General features: G+C 36.9%; 1 protein-coding gene across 1 annotated transcript in view; it reads left to right on the forward strand.

Moving 5' to 3' along the window:
- Positions 1–14,387, forward strand: part of LOC132142123 (protein sidekick-1-like) — a 181,058-nt gene that overhangs the window by 81,002 nt on the left and 85,669 nt on the right. The window contains exons 2-4 of the mRNA XM_059551756.1: positions 4,523–4,679; positions 8,622–8,728; positions 10,084–10,231. Of these exons, the coding sequence (XP_059407739.1) occupies positions 4,523–4,679; positions 8,622–8,728; positions 10,084–10,231 (412 nt within the window). The remainder of the gene's footprint in view (positions 1–4,522; positions 4,680–8,621; positions 8,729–10,083; positions 10,232–14,387) is intronic.

The following is a 14,387-nucleotide window of genomic DNA, read 5'->3' on the forward strand; positions in this document are numbered from 1 at the left end:
GTTTCTTGTTCCCTTGAGAATATTCTGCCTCCACTTTATGGAAATGTCACTGATCACCATGTCTCTTCCACTGCATGAATCTGTGTGATGTGTGTATGCACGTATAAGTGTGTGTATGTGTGTGTGTGGACAGCTTGTGCCACTATGTTCACTGAAATGTTTGTGTGTTTGATGTGTAAATGTCACTGATCACCCCATTTCTTCCACCTGATTACCCATGCTTGCTTCTACCTGTATGTGTGCTCAGATCTTCTCTGTGGGTAACTGTGTCCTAAGGCGAGAAGAAAAGACTGGTGCATTATGGGTGGGAGGCCACTTAACTCACCAAAACTGTATGACTGTGCTGGGAGTGCATGTGGCTGTCACACCGTCTCATTATACTGGAACCACAAAAAAGGTTAGATCACAGGGTGCTATGATCCTCACATTGTGTATTTGGGTCTGGAAGAAATACAGTTTTGCCTCATTAAGTTCGGCGCCAGGCTCCTTTCATGTGAGATGAATGCTGTAATCGTCAGTCGGTTATGAATTAAAGGTGTTAGTGCAAAGTTTCAGTTCAAAACAGGGGTAGGCAAGTTCGGTCCTAGAGAGCCGCAGTCCTGCACAGTTCAGCTCCAACCTTGAAAAAAAACCCTCACCTGCCAGTACCGTAGTAATTCTGAGTGGATTGATAAACTTGTTCAGGTGTGTTTGATTTAGGTTGAAGCTGAACTCTGCAGGTCTGCGGCTCTCTAGGACCGAACTTGCCTACCCCTGCTCCAAAACAATGAAAGTAACTGGAGAGTTATTAGTTATAATTTTGTGATGCTTTATAACTATTAATGTTATTCTTGCTCATCAGTCATTGACAAATAAGAGTGCCCATGATATAAAGGCCCAATCCCAATTCTATTTTATACCCCTTCCCCTACCCCTCCGCCTACCCCTTCCCCTTGTCCCTTGAAACAGAGTGTCAAGGGGTAGGGGAGAAAATATTCCCCTAAGGATTGGGACACCACTACCATGACGTCACACGCCATCATTCGTCGTCTAGCTCTTACATATACTGGTGTGCTGGTGTGCATTAGAGCCTTTAATTATCGTTCTGTATTAATGAGCTGCTTTATGACACACACATATCGGAAATCGCACCGCTCACACATCCAGGAGAAAATAAACTTGTCTATGCTGCCCCACAACTTTTATTAAAGTCGGCATGAAACGGAAGTTGAGATTTTCATTTTTTCCTTGCTGTGACGTATATCCGAGTTAAACGGCTTCTGAAATTAGAAAAAAATGTAGGGCGGGGCTTGGTTTCGTCCATCGGGGAATTGATTGGATCGTTGGAGGTTTGGCATTGCAAACAAAATGACACTGACAAGTTTCTCTGAGAGGCGGTGCAGAAACGAGACAGACACCTATAGCCGCACCCTCATCGGCTCTGGCCGCACCCTTTCGCCATGGCACGTGACCAAAAGAGAAGAGAGGTCGTTTCGAGGGGGGATGGTAGGGTAATGTATTTGATTAAAGATTATAAGGGTACATGAATTTTAAAAAAATAATGAAGTGCACAGATAAATCATTTATAATAAACACTACAATATTACATATAAAAAGAAGATTTGTCAAATTTGATTTCATGCCGACTTTAAATACAGTTAAATACTGAATCGCTACATTATATTTTCCAGCGACGAGAGGATACAATCGCTGTTTTTAAGTAAACTCACTCTAAAAAGATAAACGCGAATACACGCAACTTCCATCTCTCTGTCTCTCTCTCTCTCTCTCTCTCTCTATATATATATATATATATATATATATATGTTTGAGAAAATGGTTTTAGCGATTTCTAATTATTGGGGGGATTAGCCCCCATCAATGTCTACGGCAGTTATCGCCCAGATCAGACATATGCTGTGGCACTATCATGCAGTCTGTAATGATATGACGTTAGCAAATATTAGCGATTTTTTGCAAACATTACTTTGAGTAACATGACCATTAATATGAACTCACAATTGAATGTAACATAAAACAAATGATTACTTTTCGTTAAAATCTTTATTTATGCCAAAAAAGTTTACATTTATGTGTCTTTTTGTTCGCAGTAGCAGCCATGTTGCCGAGATAATTTATACCCCTTCATTTGAAGTGTGGTCCTGAAAAATCTTCGTTTGAAGGGCTATCTGGCCCTTCCCCTTACCCCTTCCCCTCCAACCAAAAGAGAATTGAGACACCCCTACCCCTTCACGTGGAAAGGGGAAGGGCTAAGGGGTAGAATTGGGAGTGGGCCAAAAAGGCAAATCTTTTAATTTAGCTTGTCAAGATGTTATTAAAAATGAAACTGAATGCATGAATTAGCGGTCTTCTCATAAATCGGTCTATTTATCTATTGACTTTTTCCCTGCATGTTGGTTGCAATAGTGTTATTTTAGTACCACTAAAATACTATTGTAGTGTTTTTGTTTTTATTATTCGTTTTTTTATATGTCCATATAGTTTTAATTAACTTTTAATTTATTTGGTTTAAGTTAAACTACAGAGAAAAATGACAAATGTTGCCTTGGCAACTGGTTGAAATAAAGTTATTTATAAATATTTATTATTATTATTATGATTATTTATAGTAATTAGTTATTAGTTATTTATGAATACATTTTTTTATAAAAATACCAAATTATTTATTTATACAATATTGTCAAACTACTGAAGAATTTACTTTTTATAATTTTTTGTTATTAATTATTGCTTTTTATAAAAAAAAATTTAAATCAATTTTTTTTATTCGTATTTTGTATATTTATTTTTTTTACTTAATGTTGACCCTAAAAATTATACAATTAATTAGAATTTTTGTAGTATTAAAATTACATTTACAAGTAAAGTGTAACTTTACATGAATGGCTGCTAGTTTTGAATGGGCAAACATCACTCACGGTTTTTTAAATGTACAGATTTTGTAATAATAATAATTCACATTTAATAAAAGATCTTAGTGGCTCCAGGAGGGCTGTTTCTGCAATTTTGTCTTTGTTTTTTTGTTTTTTGATGAACGCATTTGCTAAATGGTGAGTAATTTACTAACAAGTGTGATGGAAGCCACTGAGGCATTGGCTTTTAGCTTCACAATAACAGATTGACGTAATTTTGTCCAGCTGAGTTTGTATGAGCAACATTAGCAACACATAGCTGCTTTCTGAGATACCTTCTTTTGCCTAAATACAGCATGTACTGTATACAAAGATTTTTACAAAGAACTTTATACAAAGATTTTTTGGTGGAGAATTTCATTATGAAATAAACGTTTTTTTTTCTTTCCTCTATTACATGTTGGCCACAATTATTGGCACCCAATTATTTCAGCGTCCTTTTCCCAAGATAACAGCTCTGAGTTTTCTCCTATAATGTCTGATGAGTTTGGAGAACACCTGACAAGAGATCAGAGACCATTCCTTCATCTAGAATCACTCCAGAACCTTCAGATTCCCAGCTCCATGATGGTGCTTGGTCTCTTCAGTTCACCCCACTGATTTTCTATAGAGTTCAAGTCAGGGAACTTGGATGGCTATGCAGAAGCTTTTATTTGTGCTCAGTGACACATTTTTTTGTTGATTTTGGTATTTTGGCTACTAAACCCTCCAGTATGGCTGTTTGATATAGTATATATATATATATATATATATATATATATATATATATATATATATATATATATATATATGTATTTCTGATCCCAAGACTCAACTAATATCTGCAATTCTTCAGCTGTGATCCTTGGAGAGTCTTTGGCCACTCAAACTCCTTAACTTCCTTACCGTGTACTATTATGATATAGACACCCGTCCTCTTCCAGCAATTTTGTAACATCTTTAGTTGATTGAACTTCTTTATTATTGTTCTGATGGTGGAAATGCAGATTGTCAATGCTTTAGCTCATTTCTTGAAGCCACTTTCTATTTTGTGAAGATCAACAATCTTGTTCTGCACATCAGAACTATATTCTTTGGTTTTTACTTCTTGTGATGGATGATTAAGGGAACTTGGCCTTTGTGTTCCCTCATATTTATATTCCCTTTGAAACAGGGAGTCATGGCTGGAAAATGTCATGCTCCTAGTCATCCTTGTGTACAATTTTTGAATGGGAATATCCTTCAGAGATATTTTACTAGATTTATTTTCTCAGCCGCTTTTGCTCATATTTACCAAGGGTGCCAATATTAGTGGACTTTCATAAGAGAATAAGAGATATATTTTTCCCTCATATAATGAGATGTACTTTACGTCATCTGTCTCGAAATGGCCAAATATTTGCTGATGAATCAGCTTGGGTGATATATTGGTCATTAATCACAGTAGTATTTGGCCGCTATGGTGAGACTGGACTGTTTGTAATATGCTCAGCACTTTATTCTTACACTCAGAGTGTGCTTTCATTCATGCATCATAATTAGCTATTTTTGCAAATTTAGAGAAGTTTAACTGTTAATTATATAAAAATTAAGCATGGGTTTTCATTCTGTTATTGATGTTCTCCTTACAGACATCGCTCCGTACTTTAAAACGGAGGCAGGGGGTGCACAGACACACCTGGAGGGGAACAGACTCGTGCTCACCTGCCTGGCTGAGGGCAGCTGGCCGCTGGAGTTCAAATGGATGAGAAACAGCACAGACATCACTAAATACACACCGGAGTACAGGTAATAATTAACGCATATGCTTGTTGTCTGCAAGCTTAAACATAAATATTTAACTGATTTGATTGAGTTGTTTCCATCAAAAACCATGCAACAGGGACAATCCTTCTGAGGCAAGATCATGAATAACACTAATATGGGCTTTAGTATGCGATCTTTGGCAAGCTGTTCCAGATTATAAAGGCTGCATAAAACAGCAAAACACAACATCCCCAATCCACAAATTTTTATTCCATGGCATTTTTAAAGTAGTTTGTTGCACTATTTTGTTTTAAGTAACCATTATCTTATTTTGCACCCATGTAACGAGGTCATTGGATTTTGAGTCGAAGATTGTACTGCACAAAATACTGCTACAGTATAAAAAAGTATAATTTAGACAGTGCTGTGTCCTTTGGGATCTCATTTGTCCTGTTACCTTCTTTGGTCTTTTTCTCATGTCTGGTCATCCATCTTTGACCCCTCGTATTTCTGAGACATTATTATTATTACAGTGACCTCCAAGTTGTGTATAATAAGATAAGAAATGGTGTATAATAAGAACAGTGTTACAAGATGAGCAATGAGGTCTATTTTCATAATTAAAAAAAAAAAGCTAAAAAAAATTGACTTAAAAGGGATAGTTCAGTCAAAAAAGAAAATTCTGTCATCATTTACTTATCCTTATGAACCTGTATGAATTTCTTTTTAATACTGAACACTAAAGAAGATATTTTGGAGAACAGTTGAGGGGAGCAATTGATATATATATATTATTATTATTATTATTATTTTTATTTTTTATCATCAATTGTTTGGCTGAAATGTTGCAATGAAGCTTTAATAATTGCCTTATGTTGTTTTAAACAGGGTGTTCATAATTATCTACTAAAACTAATACTATTAAAACCATTTTTGTTAATTGAAATTAAGCTGAAATAAAATATATGTATTAAATTCTTTTTTTAAGTACTCAAAATAAATAAGCCTGAAAAAATAAATAAATTGAAACTAAATATTAATATTTAAGAGAAACAAATTTTAAGAAACATGACAAAAACATATAATAAACTGGTTGCACTTAGTTTTTACAGTATGTGCCCTAACTTGTACTTACAGTGTACTTACCTATAAAGGTACTTATTAATATCACTTATTAATAACTACATGGGTTATGGTTAGGGTTGGGTTGGGTTCAGGGTTAGTACCTACTGCAGATATGACTTAGTTGTTGTAATTACTATAGCAAGTACATTGCATGTACCTGTACGTGAAGAACAGGACTGTAAAACAAATCGCTTTCAAAAAAACAACAACTGAAAAATACTATTAAAAATACTAATTCAAAAAACAACAACTGAAAAATACTATTAAAAATACTAATTCAAAAACAATAAAATAAAACATTTCAAAATATTTAGAAAACCTTTAATAGAATATAAGTGCTAAAATAAAAATAAAAACTTATTTTTCTTCTGTTTCTATCTTGACAGTAACATTGATATATATATATATATACATACAACTAAGGAAAATCCCAAATTCAGTATCTCAGAAAATTAGAATAATACTTAAGACTAATACAAAGAAAGGATTTTAAGAAATCTTGGCCAACTGAAAAGTATGAACATGAAAAGTATGAGCATGTACATCACTCAATACTTAGTTGGGGCTCCTTTTGCCTGAATTACTGCAGCAATGCGGCGTGGCATGGAGTCGATCAGTCTGTGGCACTGCTCAGGTGTTATGAGAGCCCAGGTTGCTCTGATAGTGGCCTTCAGCTCTTCTGCGTTCTTGGGTCTGGCCTATCGCATCTTCCTCTTGACAATACCCCATAGATTTTCTATGGTGTTAAGGTCAGGCGAGTTTGCCGGCCAATTAAGAACAGGCATACCATAGTCCTTAAACCAGGTACTGGTAGCTTTGGCACGGTGTGCAGGTGCCAAGTCCTGTTGGAAAATGAAATCTGCATCTCCATAAAGTTGGTCAGCAGCAGGAAGCATGAAGTGCTCTAAAACTTCCTGGTATACAGCTGTGTTGACCTTGGACCTCAGAAAACACAGTGGACCAACACCAGCAGATGACATGGTACCCCAAACCATCACTGACTGTGGAAACTTTACACTGGACCTCAAGCAACGTGGATTGTGTGCCTCTCCTCTCTTCATCCAGACTCTGGGACCCTGATTTCCAAAGGAAATGCAAAATGTACTTTCATCAGAGAACATAACTTTGGAACACTCAGCAGCAGTCCAGTCCTTTTTGTCTTTAGATGCTTCTGACGCTGTCTGTTGTTCAAGAGTGGCTTGACACAAGGAATGCGACAGCTGAAACCCATGTCTTGCAAACGTCTGTGCGTAGTGGTTCTTGAAGCACTGACTCCAGCTGCAGTCCACTCTTTGTGAATCTCCCCGCATTTTTGAATGGGTTTTGTTTCACAATCCTCTCCAGGGTGTGGTTATCCCTATTGCTTGTACACTTTTTTTCTACCACATCTTTTCCTTCCCTTCGCCTCTTGGACACAGAGCTCTGTGAACAGCCAGCCTCTTTTGCAATGAACTTTTGTCTCTTGCCTTTCTTGTGCAAGGTGTCAGTGGTCGTCTTTTGGACAACTGTCAAGTCAGCAGTCTTCCCCATGATTGTGTAGCCTACAGAACTAGACTGAGAGACCATTTAAAGGCCTTTGCAGGTGTTTTGAGCTAATTAGCTGATTAGAGTGTGGCACCAGGTGTCTTCAATATTGAACCTTTTCACAATATTCAAATTTTCTGAGATATTTTTCTGATTATATACAGTTATAATAATCAAAATTAAAAGAAATAAACATTTGAAATATATCAGTCTGTGTGTAATGAGTGAATATAATATACAAGCTTCACTTCTTGAATGGAATTAGTGAAATAAATCAACTTTTTGATGATATTCTAATTATATGAGTGTTCCTGTAGCTCAATTGGTTGAGCATTGCGCTATCAAGCGCAAGGTTGGGGGCTCGATTTCCCCGAGAACACATGATAGGTAAAAATTGATAGCCTGAATGCCCTGTAAGTCGCTTTGGACATAAATGCATAAATGTAATTTTAATTTTAATTTAATATGACCAGCATCTGTGTGTATATATATATATATATATATATATATATATATATACATACAATTTTGTTTTGTTTCTTTTGTGTGTGTGTTTGTGTGTGTGTTCCTCTGAATCTTTAACTCATGTCTGTAAAGACAAAACTTTTTTTTTTTTTTTTATCAGTGCAATACATTCAGTCCATGTGAACCATCAGTTCACCATTAAACACCGTCATCTGTTTAAACTGAATCAACACAGATTTGAGCAGCTCTGGCCCTGTGGGCTTGTAATCTTTCTTGTTAAACAGCACACACTCACATCCATCTGCTCATAAATCCAAGCACTTGTTAGTGACCACTTTCAAACTTCTTGTCTGTTTAATTGAACTGTTTATTGTACAGGTTGAGAAAATCACATACACATACAGTATTTGACTGTGATATACAAATTCCAAGTGTTCAAAATTGCAAAGTACACTACTACTAGTGTGGTGAACGGTATACAAAAAAAGAGAATATTGTGTGGTATACTATTTCCCACAATATAATTCACTTAATTTGTCCTTTTAATTACAATGTGATGAATGAACTGCACATAATATCACCCCAAATTCTTTTTATATTTCCTCCTTGGGCACATTATTCGATCAAACTGCCAGCAGTCAAGACATTTTCCAACAGTGGATTAAAGAAACTTGATTACTGGAAGTGACTCACTGAATTAAACATACATCGAGGTTATTATGAGACAACAATGTTTTACCCTACTGTTTGAAACATTTATAATTGCATAATGTGCACTATTTCTCACTCAAAAAGCATTATAGTGTGTACTGCACAGCAAGAACATCAAGTTGTAACTATGTAAATCCCAGATCTGTTTCTCTCTTCCAGGTACACGATTACATCGTTAAAGCGTGAGGATGCAGGTGTATATCAATGTGCGGTGAGGAACAGGATGGGAGCGCTGATCCAGACAAGAGCTGATGTTCGCGTGGCTTGTAAGTACATGTGTATGTTGTTAGAAAGAGAGTCCAGGAGGCTGAAGCACAAATGGATTTCACACAACACCACACTCACCTAGAGCACACACATATGCATGTAGCACAGGAGTCCCAAAGGAGATGAACCAAAAGTGACATTCAGGAAACACTCCACTGATTTCTAAATATGCTGTCACTCCATTACACTTTATTTGCTGTTTGAAATAAACCAGGTGTATGGGACACATATACAAATATATTACAGCAAGAGCCACAAAAAGCCATGTTATACAGTGATTTGACCATGTTTAAGGAATGTTGTAGTGTCCTAAATGTTCTTGAAATCTTTATACTGTAAGTTTGTTATTGTAACAATAAAAACTCCATAATTATAGGGAAAAAGGAGGCGGGAACCGGCGGACAATCAAATAAGACTTTAATAGCAAAATAAAGACAAAACAGCGCGACAGCCCCTCACGGCCGACTGTTGCGCACAAACAAAAACCAAACACAACTAAAATCCAGGCCTGGTCCTCTCTCATCCTTCACTGTTGTCGCTCCTGTTTTATATCCTTCCATCTCCTCCGTGGGACTCGAGACCGGTGGGTCAAGCAGGTGTCGCTCATTTCTCAATCACTCCACCAGCCTCGCCCCGTTCCCACGGCTCTCGGCCCCGCCCCACTCGTCACATACCCCCATCGACCCCTCTCATGTCGGGGGGTACTCCAAAGACTGCGCTCTACCCCCCCCTCCCTCCGGGGGGGGACCACTCACGGTGACCTGCAGGAACCTGGTGGTAGGACACACGAGGCAAGAGAAAAGGAGATGGAAGGATGAGGAGTGACAGAGATGAGAGAGGGGAAAGAGGAGAAAAAAAAATCTGGTTCCCAGACGCACTGCCACTCGGGACTCCACCAGCTGGGTGATCTCCTCCATGGTGCCTGGCGGTGCGAGGCCGGTGGAGTGATTGAGAAATGGGCGACACCTGCTCGACCCACCGGTCTCGAGTCCCACGGAGGAGTATATATAATATATTTTATAATATGTACAGTATATTTTTTTCTCATATAAAAATAATATCAGTCATAGTGTTAATGAGATTCTAACTAACGTTGATCCAAAATGCTCTCTCAAGTCTGGTTACAATGTGAATGCAATGAGAACTGGGTTCTTTTTCATTCAGTTTATTTTGGATCTACTTGAAAGAAGTTGAAATTTGATTTTGAGAGCTTCATGGTATTTCATTCTTTTAAATTCTGATGTCACCAACAGAGCAACAGAATTCTGAGATGCTAAATGTGCATGTTTTTTTTTTCTTTTGACTAAATTGCACCTCCCAACTACCTGTCCATCTATTTCTCTCTCTCTGTTAGACATGGATTACTTTCCTGAACTGGAACAGAGAAAAACAGTCTCTCAGGGAAGGGCCGCTGTCTTGAATCCTCCCACTGTGACCAGTTACCCTCGCCCTCAGGTCACATGGTTCAGAGACCGCATCAAGATCATTCCTAACCATCGACTGTAAGTTGTCATTTTGACATTTATGAGACATGTTCTGTAAAAATATCAATGGATATTGACAAACACCAGCTCTAATTTATTCTTTAAATGGTTTTGTCTAAAAAATTACACTAATGCCATCATTTACTTCTATCATTTGTTTTTACAACCCTGTATGATAAATATTTTTACAAATATTTGTCTTTTTAATGAATATACTGACCACTCTTTTTAATAGATTTAGAGTAAATGGGAGCTGCCAAGCTCTAAAAGAATAAAAAAGCTCCATAAAGTATCATAAAATGAGACTCATGTGAGGAACAAAATTTCTAAGTTGGCATTCTCTAAAAGTAGTTATTTTAAACACTATTTTTGTTTTCCACAGAAGAAAGTAAGTCATAGAGGTTTTAACGTTGTTACTAAATGATGACAGAATTTGCATTTCTTAATGAACTTATTATGTTAACTTATTATATATTGACAACAAGCGGTCAAAATGCATTATGTAAATGTATTCCTATCACAATAATCTTTCAAAAGTCAGGCAACCCTCATCTGTACACTTCAGAACACTCACACACATGCTTGCATTGAGAAAAGTGTTACATCAATCACTGTCTACAGTGTCTTTAGACCGATTGCATCGGTTGGCCCCCACGGCAATGATGTGCCCTATGACATTCATTGATTCTTTAAATGAAACTGGTACGTCCTGCAGTTGTTGATGCCATGCTCCACATTCTTGGATTGTTAGTGGCGGGATCGACACGTCTGCTCATCAGATTTTACTGCCAGCGTCATGGCAGCATCTGAGGATAGTTCATCTCGCAGGCTGTCAATCAAACGGTTGTCATGGCACCTATGAGACGGTCTTCATTTCAAAGGCCACTTGTACGTGAAATGCGTTACTCTATCAAAGAAACAAGATCTAGAGGAGACAGATAAATACTTGTGTCCAACGAAAATACACCCACACAGAACTACCACAGGGGTTGTGAGCAGAGTAGTGGGCAGGAGCATGTGCTGGAGATGTACTTATACTTATATTCACAGGAGCGTTTTTACTGACGAGATGCGCATGAAAATCGCATTAGTTTTTTTGCACAGCCCTAACATCTAGTTAACAAAGCTAAACAGCGTTGCCCTTTGTGTAATAAGTTACAGAAACTGTTAAACGCACCAACTTAAATAATAAAATACACTTACCGGTTGTGGTCCATAAACAACGCCTTCTCCAGACAAAGAGGGAACTTCTCCATCTTTCAAGAATAATCTTTGTGCAAATCCAGCATTAAACTGATTGAGATTGAGGAAGTTGTCCTCAGCTAAATGTGCTGCACATAGTTTTACATGTGGATTATAATTTTCGGGAACCGAGTTAAACATAAATTGTAACCATTAATCTCCAAGTACAGCGTCCCTGGGAAGCCCAAACAAAGATGATTGGACTCCTAGATGAAAATAACAGCATTTCAACGACATCTTACGTCGAAACGAAAATACACCCACACAGAACTACCACAGGGGTTGTGAGCAGAGTAGTGCATTCATTTCATTAATGAAAACTATGACAAAAAATGTTTGTTGCTGAGCTTTTTTTCCCATGACTAAAATGAGATGATGACGAGACGACAATAAGGTCAATAAATGATAACTGTTACTATACCAACATGCAATATCGTTTATGATAAAAGACGAGACAAAAATGTAGCAATCTTTTCTTATGTTTCAATATTGTCGAAAAAAGGAGACAATATATTGTTTCAGACTGCTGTATGTGCTTCTTCTACATGAGCTTTCATGTGTGCGGTTGCCAGATATCAAGAGTTCAAACCCCCAAATCAGAGATTCACTGTTAAAAGGTTACATTTTCTTACTGGCTTAAATTTTGCAATCTGCAAAATAAATAATAAATAAATAATTATATATATATTATATATATATAATAAAAAAGCTGTTTATATGCGGGTATAATTTGTGTCTAGTTTGGTAGTTTGGCTTGTGTTTGGACTATAAATTGAGGCATGTGATTTCTAAAAGAGTGCTGAAATCTGTCTTCTTGTTGCTCTTATCTGCATGAAATTTCATTTCCATGTTCACTCTTTCCTCTTGATTACTCTTTGAAACTCAGATCTCCAGACACACACTCCTCTTCCCTTCATCTAGCCCTCTCCATTCCTTCCTCATTTGAACGTTTTTTTGCTGCTGGTTTCTCTTCCTACTTTGCCTGATTGTGATAATTTAATTGAGTTTTTGGTTTCCTAACAAAGTGGAACATCATAGATTGGACCACAGTGTCATCAGGCTTTCCAGCCAAACATGAATACGCATACTTGACATTTGTCACAAACCTTCTCAGACTTTCGTAGTTGGACCAGAATTGATTGAAACATACTGACTGATTTTGGCTTGCAGAAATCACATCTCACTGAATGCCCGTGGTTTGAAGGTTAAAGATTTTTTTTTAATTTTTTTTTTTTTTTAGAAATAGATATAGATAAAAGAGATTGCGATTCTGAAAACAAAACATTAGAAAACCAAACAAAATAATATGTAGACTAATTTATTTAAGCTTATTTATTTCAAAGTTATTCAATGTTCTATTCAATGTTATAAATGAGTCTATTTATAAACAATATATATATATATATATAAATATATATATATATAAATTAATTTATGATGTAAAATAATCTTTTGACATTAATGAATGAAGACTTGTTTTGTCCAGACTTTTTCAAAATCAAAAGCTTTGATTGTGTTTACAGTATGCAATATAACATGTGTTCATGTTTCGCGTGTAAAAAACCACAGTATTTTTCACACAATTCACCTATCTGTATACCGCTGTTTTCACTGTCATAAAAACGGGCTGATGACTTCCTTGTTCTATAAAGTCCCTCCTTCAGAAATACGTAACGAGTTCTGATTGTCCCAGTGGTTCCTGTGTTGTGATTCGAAAGCAGCTTAGTGCACGCGGCCCTCCTGTAAATGCGATTGGGCTAGTTTTGGAGTAGTTTTGAGAAGCAAGTGGGCAGGAGCATGTGCTGGAGATGTACTTGTACTTATATTCACAGGAGCGTTTTTACTGACGAGATGCGCATGAAAATCGCATTAGTTTTTTTGCACAGCCCTAACATCTAGTTAACAAAGCTAAACAGCGTTGCCCTTTGTGTAATAAGTTACAGAAACTGTTAAACGCACCAACTTAAATAATAAAATACACTTACCGGTTGTGGTCCATAAACAACGCCTTCTCCAGACAAAGAGGGAACTGCTCCATCTTTCAAGAATAATCTTTGTGCAAATCCAGCATTAAACTGATTGAGATTGAGGAAGTTGTCCTCAGCTAAATGTGCTGCACATAGTTTTACATGTGGATTATAATTTTCGGGAGCCGAGTTAAACATAAATTGTAACCATTAATCTCCAAGTACAGCGTCCCTGGGAAGCCCAAACAAAGATGATTGGACTCCTAGATGAAAATAACAGCATTTCAACGACATGGCCACAAACACAAACGCAGCTCTTCCTCCTTCTCCATCGGAGTGCAACAAGACCACGCCCCCCTTTTTGTGAATTCATGTGGGCGGAGGTTAGTCAAAAAACTGTTTTAGTGACGTCATTACTGCGGGAACTAGAGGGATGTGGTCCAAACGGGTCGTTTTTTTGTAGGCGAATTCTGTTAAATAAAATATCTCGCTTGGCATTGAACTTTGAGCTTTAGAATTTTACAGATATTATTTATACTCTAACAACAACATTACACACTAACTAAAGTTTAAAACATGGGATCACGAAGAAGGGGACCTTTAAGGAATCTTATGAAATATATTTTAGCTATATTTGGTCGCCACCTACTGGCAAAACGGTGTAATAGATACAATCTTTATTTAAAGGATAACATTAGTTTCCAATGTCATTGAACACTAGTGTTTATTTCCAGAATATAGACTATTTTCCCAATATTTATTATTTATGTTGCGGGAAATAATGTGAGATTCAGTCCAAAATTCAGTGATAAACGTTTATTGGATAAAAGGTGAAATAAACACAGCAAGGAGTCAGATGTTGTGGGTGCAGATGGAGTGTTCCCCGGTAGTGCAGGGACTGCAATGGGTAAACCATCCTATAATATGATATATGTCCAAGAGATGATCCAGAACTGAGACGGCAA

The sequence above is a fragment of the Carassius carassius genome, chromosome 6, assembly GCF_963082965.1.
Source record: "Carassius carassius chromosome 6, fCarCar2.1, whole genome shotgun sequence".
In the NCBI taxonomy this organism is placed as follows: domain Eukaryota; kingdom Metazoa; phylum Chordata; class Actinopteri; order Cypriniformes; family Cyprinidae; genus Carassius; species Carassius carassius.